The sequence below is a fragment of the Pongo abelii genome, chromosome 18, assembly GCF_028885655.2.
Source record: "Pongo abelii isolate AG06213 chromosome 18, NHGRI_mPonAbe1-v2.0_pri, whole genome shotgun sequence".
Lineage (NCBI taxonomy): Eukaryota > Metazoa > Chordata > Mammalia > Primates > Hominidae > Pongo > Pongo abelii.
The window spans coordinates 70,956,451-70,976,143 of NC_072003.2; the positions used below are offsets into that span (position 1 = coordinate 70,956,451).

Below are 19,693 nucleotides of genomic sequence, written 5' to 3' on the forward strand. Positions count from 1 at the left end.
CATGTGGAAAGAAAGAGATTTCCGTAAACAAGGGAGTCTGTCCTTATTCTGGATTATGCTGCTAACAGAACATGTGGAGCTTATTCCTTCTGAATTTCTGGTTTTGAAGGTGCCTGCATTTGTTTTAGAGTAAGCAGGTGGCCTGAGGGTTTTTTAAAACATCTAGGCTATGAGACCAAACCTGGCTATCATCCCTGAGTTTAGACGAGAGTATCATGTCATCAGAGCCATTTAAAGTGGACTGACAGATTGGCCCATGCTTGCTGGGCCCTCTCATTTAATTCTAGTTAGACCACAAAGCAGCGTGGTTCCTACCTATTACACAAAGCCTTGGCTCTGACCGCTGTTCTCAAAGTGTCGTCCCTGGGCCATCAGCATTACCTGGGAACTTACTGGAAATGCACATTATCTGACTCAGACCTACTGAATCAGAACCTTAGGGCAGGGTCTGTGGTCTGTGTTTTAATGAACCCTGCCTGGGAGTCTGACACATTCTGGCATTTGCTGAACCTCAAGGCTGCGATCTCAGTGACAAGTGTGAGGTTTTGAGATCTACTTCTTAACTAGACAGTAAGTCCTGAGCCCTTGCTGGGTTAGGGAGGCATGGAGCTTTCCTAAAGGACAGGGAAGGTGTATGACAGGCATAGGGCCGTAAGTCTTGGTAAATGTAAGCAAGATTGGGAGTGGGGGAGAGAGAGAGGGAGGGAAGGAGCCGGAGAGGCAGGGTCACGATGAAGAGTGATTGAAGACCTGGAAATCTTTATCTAAACTGCTTAATAAGTAACACCTGGGTGAAGTGTACATGGGTCCTGTCTATGCTGTTCTTGCGACTTCCTGTGAAGCTATAATTATTTCCAAACAAAAAGTAAAATCGTAATAATAACACCTAAGAGCTGCTGGATTTTTAAAGTGCTGACCTATTTTGTTCATATTTAAGTTGGAGAAGAAAAATAGCCTTTCCCTGAGTAACTCTTATACCTATGTGCAGTATAAATCAAATTTTCTTTGAAACCCTTTTTAGAAACAAAAGGTCTGTGAAGTTGATGGAACCTCTGTGTCTTGCCATACCTATGTAGGCATATTCTACTTTTGGGGGTGGGTGTTTTCTAGGGATATACGGGAGCAAGATAGCTTGCATTTCCTGAGAATAAGACTGTGTTTTGAATAGAAGGTTCTTAACTTCACCAGGCTAGATGTTGAGACAGATTCTGTTCCTTTGGATAGGGAAGAGAGAAGCCTCCGTTTCTTTTTAGCTGTGGCATGAAGACCGCCCCCTGCTGAGTGGACATGTGCGTGCATCTGCTTCACACAAATCCTCTTCCCCTCGTCCCCTATTCCTCTTGGAAACATCTCTAAGTGCTTGGTTGGAGGCAGAATGAGACCATGCATGTTTAAAGACCAAGTTGGCAGGAAAGCATATTCTTTAAAGGAACTGTTGTTCTCTCTATTGGGGGAGGAAGAAAATTTAGCTAGATCTTTGGCCACTTATCAAGTGCAGTAGCTCCACAGGAGATTCGAGTGAGAAAGCCCAGCCTGTCCTCTGGGGAAGGAATTGCAAGCAAATGCCAAGAGTAACTCTACTTTCAATGAAAGTCAGAAGATCACAAAATCCAGAAGCACAGATGACCCTCTGGAAACACTGCATTTCTGCTGTCTAGAGGGAGCATGAGGTATGAGAAGCCAAGAGAGAGGAGCTATGGAAACACACATTGCACCTTCCATTTAATTATAATTATGAGCTGAAGAACCATTTTCAGATCTGGTGATACATCTGTGTCTTGTGTGTTGGAATAGTTATCCCAACTCAGACATTAAGTATGGAGTTATGTGAATTTATTTTTTCGCTAGTCAACAGAGATAGAGAAAAGATTGCTGTAAATTTCTGGGGCAGGTGGCAAGCTGGTTTACGGAACGCAAGGCGATGAGAACCTCTGGCTTACGGAAAGTAGCATGAATTAATAATCATTTAATTGGCTCCTCCATTATGTTGCTGGTTTGGGAGATGGAAGTTTAGATGGAGGGGCCGTCAGTGGTACTTTTTAGCTAAGAGTCTGATGGTTGAGAGGTGGGGGTGGTGGCTGCCTTTGGATTCTCCACAAGGTTCAAGTGTCAGGCAGCATCCCAAATGCTCAGTGGGCTCACCTCGGGACCCCAGAAAGGAAGAGGATCAGCACTTTGGTGATTACCACCTCCAAGAGTCACTCCACCATGAAGAGATGCAAAAGAAACTTCCCAGTAATGTGGACAGCTCAATGCCTGCCCAGGATCTCCCCAAGGGAGGGAGGCCTCTGGCCAGAGGGAGACTGGTCTGCATCATAGGCTGCCCACCATGCCAACAGCACACTGGTGTGTTCAGTGATGAGGAGATGAGTTTTGTTCAGGAAACACAGAAACTAATTCTACCAGTATGTTGTTTCTCTTGGAGGGCAAGTGGATATCTTGAAAATGAGGGACCTTAAGGTTCCATATTTACTTCATTGCCAGTTTTTCTTCAGGCTTATCTTTGATGAAGCAGCAATTCCACGCCTTACTTGGCTTCAGAGTTGTACAGAGTTACTAGAAGAGAAATGAAGCCTGTGTTGGCATTAAGTCCACTGGGATTGCAAGCAAAACTCTTAAGTTTTTCGTGGCCAGAATTTCAGTGATTCGGATGTCGAATTTGTTAGCAAAGATTGGGATCACATGAGAATTTGTTCTAGCAAGAATGGTTTTATCAGGTGAAGTTAAAAGGGACTGTGAATGTTGAAAGGCTGTGCTTCTACCATCTTTGTCCACTTTATAAGCTTTCTAAGTGATACTGTTCCTTAAAGTAAGTCACTTCCTTCATGAAGTTTTGCTAGCCATATTTTAATTATTCTATATGCTTACAATATAATAAAACCACTTCTTGCAAATTCCAAACAAAACTTTGCATGAATGCTTATCAGCTCTCTTCCCTATTTCCCTCTAACTAGCATGAGTAGAGGGGTAAATTTTAAAGTAATTAGTTTTAGAGGTTAAATACTTCTAAAACAAATATGATAAAATCAGAGGATATCTGGAAGTTGGTGTCCCCATGCATAAATGATTTTCCCCCTAAGGGAGCCATGTATTGACAACTGTGCTTCCCTTTGAAATGAAATTCTTTTGCCTAGAATGCAGAGGAGCCTAAGAGGATAAAATAGACAATCATGGACAGGTTTGTCTCTCTCAGTATTTGTCTTTGTGAGTTTTAGTTGGCCAACTCATCACAGTATGAGGAGAAGTGGTGGCTGTTGGCCCAGAAAACCGACTTGAATTTTCTGTACTCCATAACAGGGACATGCTAGTCTTTCCTGTGCCTCATCAGCATGCGTTGGGTAGGGCCACCATAACACTAACAAGCAGAGCAAGTGCTTTCTCACTCCCTGGAAAGTCTGTGTGGCATGGAATCCATAGCTCACATCCTGTTAAGTTTGAGTAGGAGTTTGACCCAGCATTTAGTTGTCACAATATCCCATTTACCTAGCTTTATAGAGTTTGTCATCTATAGCGCATTCAATCGCATGATTCCTTACCACATTTTTATCCCCTTTGAAATCCCAGGAGCCCAACATGTTGCCTATGGAAGATTCACTGAGATTTAACACATATATTCATATTTTATAACTGCCAAAATGAGATAAATTGCTTTTACCAGCAAAGTAAAAAATACCATCTGATGTTTTGCACAGTATAGAGCCAATACCAACTTTTTCATGGACAGTTGAACTTAAATGATAACTGTAATATTAAAAATAAAATGACTGTGAAAAACTTATAAAATGTTCCATGATGTCATCACCTAAAGACAATGATCATTTTCTTCTAGTCTTTTTTTCTAATACCTACTTTTTACATAGCTGTAACATGGGATAATACACATTTTATCTTCTTTTGTGATTTGCATTCTCAATGATTTTTCCATATTGCTTCATAGCAATCAGTTTTAATGTCTTCTTATACTCAGTAGAATGGCTGTACCATTGTTTACTTATACCATGCTCTATTGTAAGACATCTAGATTGTTTCCAAATCATTTTGTCATTATTGTACAAACCACCAGAGTTACTAACGCTTCAAGTTGTTTGTTTTTTTGTTGCCAGTGTAAACCAAAGGTTCCAGACACCAATTGTCTAAACTATGTCTTGTCTCTGGAGTGCATGTATTTCTATTTCACTTATGTGACATCATCGCAGGCTTAAAGTGACCAGTAATTGATTTTTAAAAGAGTGTTTTGTATATTGTGACATGTCTTCTAGAATTTAAGTTTAGAAAAGCCTTCAAAATGGGAAACCAAAGTACTTTCTCTCTTGGTATTCATACAACTTCATTTACTTATGCCCACGATGTATGCTAGTGACAGAACTGAAGCAGAAATTGATTCTGAGACTCTGGCCCTTTTGAAGCTGTTCAGAGAGAAGAAACTTGAGAGAACCCCTGACGGTGCCTGTGATCAACCCTCATCCAGCATAGCATGTTGATGGGAGAATTTGCACAACTCTTTTTTTTTTTTTTTTGGAGACAGTCTCACTCTGTCACCCAGGCTGGGGTGCAGTGGCACAATCATGGCTCACTGCAGCCTCAACCTCCCAGGCTCAAGTGATACTCCCACCTCAGCCTCCTGAGTAGCTAGGACTACAGGCACTCGCCACCACGCCTGGCTAATTTTTGTAGTTTTTGTAGAGATGCAGTTTCACCATGTTGCCTAGGCTGGTCTTGAACTCCTGGGCTCAAGCGATCTGCCCACCTCAGCCTCCCAAAGTGCCAGGATTACAGGCATGAGCCACAGCACCTTGCCAGAACTTGCACAGCTGTTTGCCCATCTACAGAAATGGTGTGACGACTTTGGTACCATGTCTTGATAGGGATTGACATTTTAATGTCTGAGGTCAAGCAAGGGAGGGGCATGTGTCAGCCATAGTTAACTCTTAGGAGCCGTCCCCACATCACTCAGGGAACCACAATGAGATTGTAACTGGGTGTTTATAGAATCTGTTATAAGAATGGCATTACTTTATCTTTAGAGAAGGGGCCAGTGAGCTGCAGGTGGCTAATATCCACTTCTAGACAGATTTGATCTAATAAAGATGCAGATTGTCCTAGATAGAAAGGAAATAAACCTGAAGTTTGTGCACCAGTGGATGCAGCATTTCATATTAAAGCAGGGCTGTTGTATCACTGGGAAGAAAGAGAAATGAGTGAGCAATTGGTGATTTTATTTTTTAAAACACTTTATAATGGGTCCTTAGCTCAAGCTCACAAAAGAAGCTTTAGAATTCCAGAGCAGTTTGAGTTTGAAAAAAAAAAAAAAAAAAAAAGAAGTTCCCCTCTCCATGCAAGGGGAAAGAATAGTGGCTTCTGAAACCAGAATTCTCACCTCTGCAACCTCACCACAATTCATCATGTGTTCAGCATTCAAGGAAGAGGATGGACTCTTTGGTCCTATGAGGAAACTAATGCTGCACTGGGTTACTGTGTTTGCTTTTCAGCTCTGGGAGAGTGAGATGAGTTGGGTGGTCTCAGCCTCGGTGCCCATTCATCCACACTATTGAGCAAGTGCACAGTTGACTCATTCCATAGTAGGGGGGCAGGCAGATTGAGGGCATTTACAAGGCAGTCACAGTCCTGTAAAACAGGTGTTGTTTTTAGTCAGGCAGAGTAACAAAAAGATGGGGATGGGTGTATGGAATAGAATCTATGTCTTAGTTTGCCTCTACTGGAAAGAGGAGCAGATGGCAGCTTTTTCCTAACTATATATACCCTGAGCCTAACCTAATGCCTACTGATTGGAGTTCACAATAGAGAAGGTAAAGAAATGGCTGTGACGAATAAACATTGGAAGTATTATTTGATGCCTTCACCCACCCCATCTTGAGAATGCATTTGAAGAGTTAATATGTAGAAGATAACCACTAAGCAAAAATCAAAATGATGGAGAATAAGGAAGTTTCTGGGGGCAAGGGAACTTAAGTTCCTGAAACATTAATTAAAGACTCCAAATGTAGATGTGTTCAGGAGCAGCCCATCACACTGCAAGGTCTAAAACCTGCGACGCGACGTTCCATAGGATCAGGTCTGAGCGGGGCCAGGAGATGGGAAGTAGGCCATGGGGGAACTGGTCTAGAATGTTACAGCACCTAGTTAATCGGCAGCCAGTCCATCACATTAAACATCCAGCCGTCATGTATTACCTTTCAAGTGAAAATGAATAACTCCCATTAAGAGCAAAATGGGTTTGAAGTCGATTCGAGACAGATTAAAATACTGTTATGAATGTGTGTGTTGGGAGGAGGAGGATCTGTGTGTAATATGCTTGTCCTTGTACTTTTTAAATAATAGATGTCCTACAAACTTATGTAGACCAGGTTACCAAGATATGGGGTTAAAGGTCACAAGATGTGCATTCTGGAAAGAGCATCAACTTCCTGGAATATATTTCCTGCATTTGGCAAATTTCTTTTCAAAATTATATTGTGGCCTTATGATTTTAATGAATAAAATTGATTTTCTAAAATTGTTTATTAAAGTAATGACAGCATCTTGGTGTCCACATCAGAACAAATTTCAAACCCAAGCATAAATGGAAATACATGCCAGATAACTAGACAGGGTAAAACAGAAAGCAGTTTAACAGGGAATAAAAATTGGGCTTTCTAATTCAGTGACCTGAATGCTGAGTTGCATTATTTTTTCATGAGGGCAGTGGATATATATATTTTCTCACTACCACTTTTATTACTTTTTTTTTTCTTATTGCTTTAAGCAAAATTCTGAAAAATGGAGTCCCATATTCAAAACAAATGAAAGAGCCAACACTCAGATATTGACCAGGTTATGGAACAACCAGATCCAACCATACTGTGTTTAAGCTGGAGGAGCCTTGCTTATCCTGGATAAACCCTTAGCCTGGCTGTTTTCTTATCAAAGTGTTTGCCTCTACTGGAAGGAGGAGCAGATAGCAGGATTTTCCTAACTATAAACCCTGAGTCTAACCTAATGCCTACTGATTGGGGTTAACAATAGAGAAGATAAAGAAATGTTTCCTTTCCATCCTTCAGAGAACTCCTTCTACCAGCACTTCCGTACGTGCTGTCTGCTGCTCAGTCCTCATGGGCCGCTCCTCTTTAATTAGCGTTTGGTTTTTTTGGTGGTGTAGGCAAGAGGGGCATGGAGGCATGGTTTGGGCAAGCAGATAGGAAACTTTCCCTATTCCCACCCACTCTGAATTAACTCTTGGGTCTGGAGCATTGGCTAGATTATATCTTGGATTCAGGCCCTGCCTAGTTCCACTCCTCAATTATTTCTTCCCCAAAAGCAAACTGCTGAACCCAAACTTGATTTTTTTCCCCACATACTTGGTGCGCTGATACTCATGTGAACCTTTCTCAAATCACATTTTTCATGTTGCCAATGCTGTGCCATGTTGTGATTCCAAGAGGAGGGACAATAAAGTTGAAAGCACATCTCTTCTTCGATTTCTGAAGCAGAGCATGTCTGGTATTGAGGCTGGCAAAGCAATTGGTGAGACTTTCCCACCCACCCTCAGCCCTACTGCCCCCCACAAGCCAGCAGATTGTGTCTAGATTGGGGGAGGTTAGAACAGACTGAATTTAGCTTAATCCAACTCCAGAGCCTTTTATTCCATTTCTTTGCCTTCTTTTCCTAATGTTCCGTTGTTAAAGTAGTGACAGAAATTCATGGGGGAGAAAGAAACACTTGCTTCTTTTCCAACATGCTTGATAAATCAGTCCGGATGTTCATCCTTCTTGAATTTTGGTGTTTTAAGAAAATCCTGTGCTATAAATGAATGTTGATTTTCACCCAACACAAACCCTCTGGGAGCTGGCCTGGTCTGGCTGCTGTATTGCATCTTCTACTTTCTCTTTTAGCATCGTCCAGCCAAGCAGAGAAGGAGCTGACAGATTCTCCTGCAACCTCCAAACGCATCTCCTTCCCAGGTAGCTCAGAGTCTCCCCTCTCTTCGAAGCGACCAAAAACAGCTGAGGAGATCAAACCGGAGCAGGTGAGGCTGGAAGGGACTCTGCTGGTGGGGAGGTGAGGTGTTTTAGACATTGGTAGGGAACAAACTTTTGGGTGGGCGGGCTTAGGGCACACGCAGTTGCTCAAAGCAGTGGGTGTGTTCCCCACAGATGTACCAGTGTCCCTACTGCAAGTATAGTAATGCCGACGTCAACCGGCTCCGGGTGCATGCCATGACGCAGCACTCGGTGCAACCCATGCTTCGCTGCCCCCTGTGCCAGGACATGCTCAACAACAAGATCCATCTCCAGCTGCACCTCACCCACCTCCACAGCGTGGCACCTGACTGCGTGGAGAAGCTCATTATGACGGTAAGGCAGCCAGGAGCCAGCACCCTGTGATCTTTCTCCAGGGTCAAAGGTGACGCAGTAACATGGGCAAGATACTGTATTATTGGACAAGAAAGTCAGTGTAGAGTTGGAAACATCAGAAAACAGTCCTTGTTCTGTGACCTTTGTTTTACTATCCCTGCCTTAGACTTGGCATGACCATAGCCCAAAGTGCTGAACATGTGTTTCTCAACTTCCCTTATTATCCTCTCTCCCCTCAGGGGACAGAGGCATGGATTAGCTAACCATTTATGTGAAGAAATCATTATTCAAATTCTTCAAACCTTTACTGAGCAGGTCATGGACTAGATTGCTCTTACCTTCATTATGTCTCATTTCATCCTCATGACAAACTCTGTTTTTGTTTTTGTTTTAAAAGGGAGCCAGGCACACTAGCTCACACCTCTAATCCCAGTTCTTTGGGAGGCCATGGTGGGGGGATTGCTTGAGGCCAGGAGTTTGAGACCAGCCTAGGTAACACAGTGAGACCCCGTCTCTACAAAACATATTTTAAAATTAGCCAGGCATGGTGGTGCATGCACCTGTAGTCCTAGCTACTTGGGAGGCTGAATTGGGAGGATTACTTGAGCCCAGGAGTTTGAGGTTGCAGTGAGCTATGATTAAGCCACTGCGCTGCAGCCTGGGTAACAGAGGGAGACTCTATCTCTTTAAAAAAAGAAAGAAAAAAAATTTTTTTGACACATTCCCATCAGCAGATAAGGAAACTGAGGCTCAAAGATGTTAATTGACTTGATGCCATTTGTAAGGAGCAGAGTTGAGATTTGAACCCGCAATTTCCAACTCTAGGGAGTTTCTCAGTGGATACTTTGATTTTTAAAGCAAGAAGATGTTGAGCTGGATATTGCTGATTCGTGAATGTGGGTTTTGCATTTGAACATGATATTGCTACAACTGCAGATTTTGAAAGCATGCCCCTAAGTGACCACTATAAACATGGCCTAATTAGTGTAAAGATGTAAATCTAATTGTAATGTAAAAACTTTTCAAAATAGTGCCAGTGATGGTGATGTCCTACTTTTGACTATGCTGGTGCTGCTATGAAAGTCATTTCCTGGACAGGCGTGGGGGCTCACACTTGTAATCCCAACACTTTGGGAGGCCGAGGCAGGTGGAACACCTGAGGTCGGGAGTTCGAGACCAGCCTGGCCAACATGGCGAAACCCTGTCTCTACTAAAAATACAAAAATTAGCCAGGCATGGTGGCGGGTGCCTGTAATCCCAGCTACTAAGGAGGCCGAGACAGGAGAATCACTTGAACCCGGGAGGCAGAGGTTGCAGTGAGCTGACATTGCGCTACTGCACTCCAGCCTGGGTGACAGAGCGGGACTCCATCTCAAAAAAGAAAAAAAAGGCTGGGCACGGTGGCTCACACCTGTAATCCCAGTACTTTGGGAGGCCGAGGTGGGTGGATCACGAGGTCAGGAGATCGAGACCATCCTGGCTAACACGGTGAAACCCTGTCTCTGCTGAAAAATAAAATACAAAAAATTAGCCGGGTGTGGTAGCAGGCGCCTGTAGTCCCAGCTACGCAGGAAGCTGAGGCAGGATAATGGCATGAACCCGGGAAGCAGAGCTTGCAGTGAGCAGAGATGCGCCACTGCATTCCAGCCTGGGCCACAGAGCGAGATTCCGTCTCAAAAAAAAAACAACAACAACAACAACAAAAAAAACCATTTCCTGATCATTAGAGGAAAAACCACCAAAGAGAATTATTCTCACCTCTTTCTTAGCATTATTTTAGCAGTGGAGTAATAAGTTAATTTGATTGCCTTTTCACGTGAAGATTCCCGGAGAGGTAGTCTGTTCACAACTGCACGTTATAATGTGCAGGTCACAGACATATCACTTCTAGGCATTTCCTATTCCATTTGGTTCTGCAAACATTAATGAATAACGTTGTAAGTGATGTTTAGTCGTGAAGAATATATAATTGATGATGCATCAAGAGAACTTTAGCAGCCAATGGGAAGCTCAAAGGTGACCTAGCATGAGTTGCCTTTCAGAGGTCTTTGAAGTATAAATTAACTTTCTGTGGGTATTTTCAAATCAGCTGGTGAACATTGTGTAAAGATTCTCTGTAAGTGAAAACCTCCTTCTGTGGACCAGTGGGTTTCTGTGTTACTGGTTTCCTCAGCTTTCTCATCATCCTTGGAAGTAACAGGCCTCATTGTACTTCCCAGCTGATGGCCTGGAACCACGGGAGCCTGAAAGAACAGAAAGAGATGTGGGGAGGGAAGCATTGTCAATACTGACCTACATTTTTCTTTTACTCAGGTTATTATTTTTGCTATTTTAATATAAATCTAGTCTAGGGACTGTTGGCCTATAGTAATCTGCATGACTGGTTTACATTAGTAAAAATTTCATTTATATATCCCTAGGGACTAGAGTATAACTTATATTTCAAATATTCATTGTTTGTCATATTTTCATAATAGCAATAGCAAGGTAAATTTCAAGTGACAAGTGTGGTGGTCATTGTGAATCTTCATTTACCAACAGAGCCTTGAAGGGCAGGATATTACTTCTGTGTTTGCTTGGGTGCCAATCCCTAAGAGATTTCTGGAAGTTACCCATTAACTAGCACCTTTGGAAGCAGTGATTCTTAACCTTCATGGAGACTCTCATGAAAGCTATACAACAGCCATACTGGATGATTCTTCGCATACCCGTGTTTGATAACCACTGTTACTGACCCTCCATCAAGTATTTTGCAAATATAAAATTGTGTGTACAATGCCAGGGAGCATAAGGATATATCCATGGGACTGGTCAATAAAAACTGTTCTAGAACCCCTGACAATGTAATTACATAGGAGACATTGCTCCCTAAAGCACTGCTGGGCTTGGTACCTTGTATAGAAACCCCTATGTTCCTCATCTTTCCACAGCAGACCATGGAGATGTTTTCTAGACATTTCTGAGAAGTGTGCAGATTGTGGGAAATGCACTTGTAATAGGAAGTCAATTTGTTAGCAACAAGAGAAAGTCAATGGATTCAGGAATAAAGTTGAAAGTTATGAGAAATGTAATCATATAAGTATTTTACTTTTTACTGAAAGATGTATATGCAAGGATGAGTTTTCTCTTTGCATGGGAAGATGGAGTTATGGCATGGCTGTCAGTATTGAACTGGTTTGTCCAGTCATGGGGATAGTTTGCATTGAGCCAAACTATGCATTTCCATCGCAGTCCTTTAATTCAGCAGGAGAAAAAAAAAAAAAAAAAAAAAAGCAACCAGGGTTAGAGGGAATTTGTGGGCCTACCACAAGGTGAACCTCAGATCGTATTTGAGGACTGGAATACTGATGATCTTGGTCTCTGCTCTGATGAATCAAAGCAGATGCCATTGTCTTTCCTCTGAAAAATTTAGTGTAAAAATGGAATTTGCAATTGTTTTACACCTAAGTGATTATAATGAACCTATGGTTAAAATCCTGCCACGGGAGGGTATTTTACTGTCATTTTATTAGAAAATTGGCCCCAGGAAAGTATTGGTTAGGCTTTCTAACGATATATGTTTGTTCATGGCCAACTAGAGCAGGAAACTGAAAACAGCATGATGAAAAATGCCCCTCTAATCAGGGCTCCATTTTCTAAACCATATCATTAAGGAATGGCCAGTTCTACGGTCATTCATGCTCCAGGAGAAGAAAGTTATGTCTGCTTTGTCCCTGAGTGGCTAGGATGAATGGCAGCAAGAGGAGTGAATCTTCTTTCTTTCCAAATGGGTTGACTGAGTTATTTGCTGTTGGCTGCAGAATAGGAAAAGCTTGCAAAATCCCCCAAATAGATGATTCCTGGCAGACATGGGGTGTGTCCGGGGTATTTACAGCTATAAATTCTGGTAAATATTTTTTGCTGTCTGGATCCAAAGTCTCAGGATTTAGCTTCAGTTCGGTTCAGTCCCACTAAAAGTAAATTCCACCCTGATAAATGGAAACAGATTACTTTCTACACAACGTCTTTCTGTTCAGTTGTAAATGGAGTGCGTTTTGAGGAGGCTTCATTTAATAATACCTTATCAGACAGCTTTCAGGAACCTGCAGTGTCTAATATGTCTGTTGCTATGGTAACAGCTGCTTGCTTATGCTCTGCATCTCATATCTATGTCTTCCATGGGCCCCCTTCTTCTTACTGATGAGGGGGCTTGAGAAATATTCTCCACTAGGAACAATTGCAGTGCTGGCCCTCCACTATGGAGGCCACACCCACAGCACTTCATTCTTCTTGGCCTATTGGAAACACAGCTGCAAAGAGTACCTCTGCACACGTCATATGAAAGAAGGAAATCTATAAAGCTTAAGGGAGATGAGACAAGGGCCCCTCCACAACTGGCTGGGCAGCCCTCCCCCAATGTCAGTTTCACATAAGAACTCTCACCTATTTACAAAGAAGCTTGAGATTTCAAATTGGTGAAAGAGATGTAGGAGCTGCTGCTCGGTGCCCTTATTTTCCTATTCTTTCAGGAAAGGAGGGTGGAGGGCATGGGGCCCATGTTTCTGGCCCCTGAATGAGAATAGGAAAGACCACCTACCATGCATTTCAATACTCTTAAATTATTCTAATTGATCACTATCTATCTTTCTAAGTGACAGGACACACCACTGGGATCCTGAAGCACTGACATGGGGAAATTCTCTTTGTTCTTTCATCATTTAACAAAATATGACCTCATAAGGGAGACGGGATTGGCTCCTGGGCAGCTTAGGAACACCTTCTCTAGCCCTTTGTCTTGGCTCCCTCTGGTAGTTCTTAATTATTCTGTGTTTTTTTGTACCTGCACAGATTTCCCTTCCATGCTCCTGGCCCTGTGTTGCCTGCAGTTTTTTCTGTATCTCTTTTGAGACCAATAGTTTGTAACCTTGTGATTTTTTTTCCGTCAGTGTCTGTGACCCTCTATGCTTCATGTGTGTCTGTGAGTCTCTAGGACAGGCTGGTCATCTGGGGCTCTAGGGTGGCCACTGGCCTGGGGGTGGTGGCACCCACCTGGGTACCAGCTCTCTCACTTTGCTTGTATCTTAAGAGGAAGGTAATGAAAATAATCGGGCTTCGTTAATTCCAAGCCCTGTGAGATGATAGCCATTTGGAGCCTGTTTGCCAATTAGATGGTCTAAATTAGAAGTGACCTTGGTGTACTGCCACTGCTTGCCTCTCTGAGTCTAATGAAGCTTCTCTCTCCAATTCATTCTCCTTCTCAGTTCTCACCTCTCTGCACACACGTGTATAACTCTTCATGTGTTTCCTGTTCTCCCATCTACCTTTTCAATCTTTCTCATCCTCAGTTTCAAAAATCTGGTTCTGAGCTACATTTGTTTCCAGCCTACATGAATGTTAACACGGCCCTACAGTATTTTCTTTTGAGCTTGATGTATTTAAAAATTGAATGAACTACCATACAGAAGCAGTTTTAGAAAGGAAACAAGAAGGCCAAGGTGGGAGGATGGCTTGAGTCCAGGAGTTCGAGACCAGCCAGGGCAACATGGCAAGACTGCGTCTCTACCGACAAAACAAAACACACAAAAAATTGCTGAGAGTAGTGGTGTGTACCTGTAGTCCTAGCTACTCAGGAGGCTGAGGCAGAAGAATCACTTAAGCCCAGCAGTTTGAGGCTGTAGTGAGCCATGGTTGTGCCACTGCACTCCAGCCCGGGTGACAAAGTGAGACTATCTCAAAAAAAAAAAAAAAAAAAAAAGAAAGAAAGAAAGAAAAGGAAATGGGACAAGGAGAGAAGAAGCTGGGGCTTTTAAAAAGACTCCATAGTCCAGTGTTCTCCCTGGCACATGTAAAAGACTGTAAAGTGGGGTGGGGAACCCAACTCTGAAACTCTACTGGCAAGAGCTGCCCTGGTTTGTTGGCTGTAAGTGTGCAGAAACCAGCCAGTGGGCCCCATTGGCTGTCTAGGTACAGGAAAGGAAGTGAGCAACTGGCCTCTCGCTGGAACAGCTGGCTTTAGATATACCACTAGCTAGACTGTTCAGCCCTGAAAGCAGCTGGCTTTTAACTTCATGCTTAATGTTTTGGGCAGAACCAGTCTCATCCACAAGGATGTAGAGACTGGCTTGGTCTGTGCCAAGGAGGTCTGTGCCTGAGGTCTCTCCTGTTTTTGTCTGAATTTCTTCATTCTATTGATTTTCAATTAAAAGTAAAGGATTTGAGGCATCCTTGGGAGCCTAGGTATCGGCAAATCTATACTTTCACCTGGAATAGTGGGCTTTTCAGAAAGAAGTCCTAAAGTGAGCAGTGCCAAGGCAGTAGGAATAAGGGTCTCAGAGAAACTAGGTTCACCACTTTTGCTAAGAAAATATCTCTGCTGGCCAGGTGCAGTGGCTCACGCCTGTAATCCCAGCACTTTGGGAGGCTGATGGGGGCGGATCACCTGAGGTCAGGAGTTCGAGACCAGCCTCGCCAACATGGTGAAACCCCATCTCTATTAAAAATACAAAAAAAAAAAAAAATAGCTGGGTGTGGTGGTGCACTTCTGTAATCTCAGCTACTCGGGAGGCTGAGGCAGAAGAATCACTTGAACCCGGGAGGCGGAGGTTGCAGTGAGCTGAGATCGCGCCATTGCACTTCAGCCTGGGCAACAGAGCGAAACTCCATCTCACAAAAAAAAAAAATAAAAAAAAACTCTGCTTTCCAGTACACAGAATATGTCTGGGGCATCAATCTAACCTAGGTGAGCTTGTCTGCAGGTGGCCTCAAGAGATGAATTGGCATGAACGGTCCCATAAGAACTTAGCAAAGGGTGACCTTGGCTGCACAGGGTGTTAAATTGGCCCTTCCACATCTGTGACCTGCAGGGATTGGCGTAAGTGGCAGGATGGTGTTCCTTATAACTCCAGATTCTACCAAGAAATTATATATTTCAGCAGCCCCTCCCAAATGTCAGAGTGGGAGATTAGTCCCATATCTCAGACACTGGGCTGTATAAAGTATGCCCTTGAGGCTTTAGGGTCCACTCACCTCATAGAATCTTGAAAAGCATTAGAACATAATCCAAAATAATAATGAACCAAACTAGGAAGAGTTTGGAACTATGTATTTATGAACCTATGTCACCTCTCCTAGTAGATCAAGGGCAGTTCACTTGAGTACATGGATTTCCTTCTGGGGAGCTTGTGATTTCCTAAAATTATCTGGAATATTCTTTCTGTGAAAGTATTTTCCTAGGAGTCTGCAACTTGTATTAGATTTCTAAGGCTTTTGTGACCTCTAAAGGGTTATTTATTCTGTCTGAATCATAAGCTTTTTGGAGACAGGGACTTTTCTCTGGCTGTCTGCATCTCAGAAGCATGCAGCACATGGATCCTGTACAGTGTTTATTTAGTAAATGGTGGTCAATTCAATGAATTGAGAGTCACTCAAGGCTACTCCTTTTCAACTGTGTTATTTTGGAAGTGCTTAAGCTTGAACACTTTCAGCATCAATGTGGAACGCTTCTGTTTCTATTATATATGAAAATTGCTTAAACTGGGAGGTTTTGAGCACTGGAGTAGAACTCTACATTTCTTTTGTTATGCATGAGACCCTGTTTGTTAGGAATATATCAGAGCCACTGTTGGCTTCCAAATTTTCTGTACCCCAGTCAGCTGATTGTTTCTTCCCAAGTTTCCATGCAACGTACATGTACTCTGGGAGGAAGGTAGTTGAACTGGCTTAGAAGGTTTGGGAGGAAAACGTGGTGTCTAGAAGATCACCATGGAACTGCCTTTTGCATGGCAGAGGCCAACCTTGAGACCCAAGTGCTGTAATGGCTGTAATCAATTGAATTTTCTTAACCAGAAAAACTTTTGTCTTCTCATTACTTCTCAGGTTCATTAGTGAATAGAGTGGGGGATATAATTTAATGTATTAAATGTTTATTGATGTATGGATTATCGGAATAATCAATGTGGATGGTACATTCAATGTAGAAAGTGTAGATGTTTGGGCTGATTTATACTGTCATGTGGCCAAACCTTAGAACTTTTTTCATTTGGCTTTTGAGTCCATGGCTGGAAGTATGGACATTGTAGGATTGCGGCCAGAGAGGGGGAGAAGGAACAGAGAGAAAGCATGTATATTGTTCTGCAGGAAAATTGGTGGTAGGACCAGTTATTTGAGGGCCTCTGAAATTTGGCACACTTGACATGACCCTGGTTATGCTACAACCAGGTTTTGTCTTCTCATAAACCTACATGTCTCAGTGTTCCTGGCAAAAGGGAAGGTCTTTACCTGTGCTCAGCACAGCTGGGATGGATGGACGGATTGGTTGATTAGAGACAGAGTCTCACTCTTGTCGCCCAGGCTGGAGTGCAGTGGCGCAATCTAGGCTCACTGCAACCTCTGCCTCCCGGGTTCAAGCAATTCTCCTGTCTCAGGCTCCCGAGTAACTGGGACTACAGGCATGCGCCACCACGCCTGGCTAATTTTTGTATTTATAGTAGAGATGGGGTTTCACCATGTTGGCCGGGCTGGTCTTGAACTCCTGACCTCAAGTGATCCACCCGCCTCAGCCTCCCAAAGTGCTGGGATTACAGGCGTGAGCCACTGTACCCAGCCGACAGCTGGGTTATTACTTTCCCATTTTCAGCTATCCATTAGAGACTATGGCTGGGACAGTCTGAATTCCATGCAGTATAGTAGCCAGATATGATTGTAAAACAAAGGGGGTGCCAAGGCAAGTGTTGAAGGAAGTCTGCCTTTGGATATGTATATCACCTCAGTGAGCAGAAGGACTCCTCAATGCACTCTGTTGGCAGGATTATGTTTGTGGCTCTTCAAGATAAAGCATGAAAGCTTTGAGTAAAAAGCTTTGGAAGGTGGTAGGAGAGGGAAGAATGGGCAAAGGCATGGGAACGTTAGTGTCTGAGAACTGACATGGGGCCCTCCAGTAGCCTGTGTAGCAAGGCAGCTTCCATTCTCAACCTCTGTTCAGACACATGCGCAGACAGACCCCACCTGAATTTCCAGATCCTTAGGATTCTCTTTAGGGATCTTTCCTCTTTGCCTCCTGGGAATTTCTTGCCCATCAAAATTTCATATACCAGCCCCCCCTTTTTTTCAGGGAGAGGTTGGGTACACTATAGATGAGAAGAATGCAGGTGGATAAAAGTAGTTACTTAAACACATATGGGGCAAGACTTACAGGTTTGGAGGCCCAGATTAAGATGCAGAGGAGCATGTGAGGTTGATGATTATATTTCGGGGAGAGTTAATTGATGGAAGGTGAAGGCAGACAAAGAACTGCTGCTTACTGCCTTCTTGAATCCCAATCAGGAATTATGATTAAAGTCGCAGCGAGACAACAGAGGGCTGATGAATTGGTGTCTTTTTTTTTTTTCTTTTTTGCCGTCATTCACAGTTGATTGACTTCAACCTTTCAAGTGCAAAAGTCTCTCTTTTCCATTATTATTCATAGCCATCTGAGTTTTTCTAATTAAAGTGTATGAAAACAATTACTGATCCGTCGTACTGAGTCTGTTAGAGGGGATGTCTGCGTTACTGTAATGCGTATGAAAAGCCCACAGTTTTCTATAATGATGTGCAGCTGAGGTGTTAGATAATTTTATTCTTTTTTACTCTGTAGGGCTTTTTTTTAATTTCTCATGATTCATTTTTCATAATTCCTAAAGATCCCAGGAAAGGACTGATCCTGCAGCTACAACCGAGAAAGGAGGTGGGGGGGAGTCTTTTTTCCTTTCCTTTTCTCCCCCTCTTACCCCCAACCTTGTGCTCCCCCTCGGCTGAGGACTATAAATTAATCGGTGACCTTTCACTTCTTGGATTCCCGCTGGACTTCCCAACCACACTGGTCAGAAATGCCTTCTATTAAAAAGAAAATAGATGGAATGAGTTTGGCAATCTCCACTCCATTCCTAATGATTCATCAACAGCTAGCCTTAACCAGCTGCCGATGAGCTTTGTGTGAGGTGCAGATGTCTGTGGGGGCAAGAATGCTATGTCACACACATTCACCTGCCATACACCTGCTCTTCGTAAACACAGCATTTCTCAGAATGCTTCTCCATGGTGCCTGTTGCTTACTTTTTGCACCCGCTGGCATCTGGGTTGCTGAAATTATTCTAATACCCCTAAGTGTGATGAGGAGTTATCTTATGTTGATGGGGGTGGCTGTCTGGGTTTCCTCTAGTTGTCAAGCTTATTGCTGATGATTCTAGTGGACATCTCAGTAGCTATTTTGAGCAAGGCTGGGATCTTCACACCATTAAAAATTAATAGTAATGTATTTAAAATATTAAATTTTGAACAGAAATCTAAGTATTCTAGTCTTTGCAACAGACAGTGAAGATGTCTGTGCACAGTACGGTTTTGTTTGATGGAAAAATAATGTCTCCAAGTGGGGCTGGGTGCCACGTAGAAAGGTTAGTGGTGACTGTAGTTTCTGGTCCTGTAACTGCTAGGTCAGTCCATTTCTCCGGCTATCATCAAATGGGAGGCGGTTTCTAATTCATTTGAAATATCATCGCCACCTACCCTTTCCACCCCATATCAGGCAAAGGGATATTGCTTCTTTTTGAATGAAGAACCTTTGATCTTTCCATTGGATATCGAGGGCTGCTTATCACATTAACATAAGGCAAATGATAACTTGTTTGGACAGGCTTCTGGCCGTATGGCAGGGAGGCCTAGAGAAATATCTGAGGCTCTGCCCAAAAGTTGCAGCTGTTTGGATCCAGGCGATTTCCAGAATTGCTGTATTGAGAAAAAATGGCCATGGTCAAGGTGGGGCTGCCCTGTTGTAGAATGCTGTGCAGGCCACCCTCTATGGCTGGGACGTTGGTCAGAAGTTCCCTCTGATGTTGTATACCTTGGGCAGAAACTCCAGAAGAAATCGTGGCTTAAGTAAGTCACAAAAAAAGGCTTGTTTGTGCTTGATGTCAGCTTGTAAAGGGTTACAAATGTTGTTTCCTGGAAAATCTGCCAGCATGTCTGCGTGTCCTTAGCCTTCCCTTTGTTCTCTTCTTTTCTTCTTACCCTTTCCTTCACTCTTACTCCCCTCCTCCTCTTGCCTGAATACATTTTGAAAACAGTACTACAATGCTCCCTGCTTCAAGATTACAGTGTACTTTACTAGGTATGATTTAATTAGGGCCCTTATTATGTTTTCAGCAGCTTAAGGTGGGCCTTTCAACTTATCTACCTAATTGGTTGCACAAGAAGTTTCACAGCCCATGACAAAACATTGTCAGTGATCAAAGTCAAAATTCTGCATAAAGGAAAAATATTAATAATAAGATTATTCTTCAAGTGTGCACTGCTAATTATGTCCAGAATGTAACCGTAGAAACACTTTTGAC

General features: G+C 42.9%; 1 protein-coding gene and 1 long non-coding RNA gene across 5 annotated transcripts in view; one reads left to right on the plus strand and one right to left on the minus strand.

Moving 5' to 3' along the window:
- Positions 1-19,693, plus strand: part of ZFHX3 (zinc finger homeobox 3) — a 273,572-nt gene that overhangs the window by 238,348 nt on the left and 15,531 nt on the right. For all 4 annotated transcript variants that reach the window (XM_054535056.2, XM_054535057.2, XM_024233388.3 and 1 more), the window contains 2 exons: positions 7,890-8,023; positions 8,151-8,351. In XM_054535056.2, the coding sequence (XP_054391031.1) occupies positions 7,890-8,023; positions 8,151-8,351 (335 nt within the window). The remainder of the gene's footprint in view (positions 1-7,889; positions 8,024-8,150; positions 8,352-19,693) is intronic.
- The window catches only part of LOC134760431 (uncharacterized), a 148,771-nt gene continuing 135,582 nt past the window's right edge, over positions 6,505-19,693 (minus strand). The window contains exon 4 of the long non-coding RNA XR_010137852.1: positions 6,505-10,594. This is a non-coding gene — a long non-coding RNA (uncharacterized LOC134760431). The remainder of the gene's footprint in view (positions 10,595-19,693) is intronic.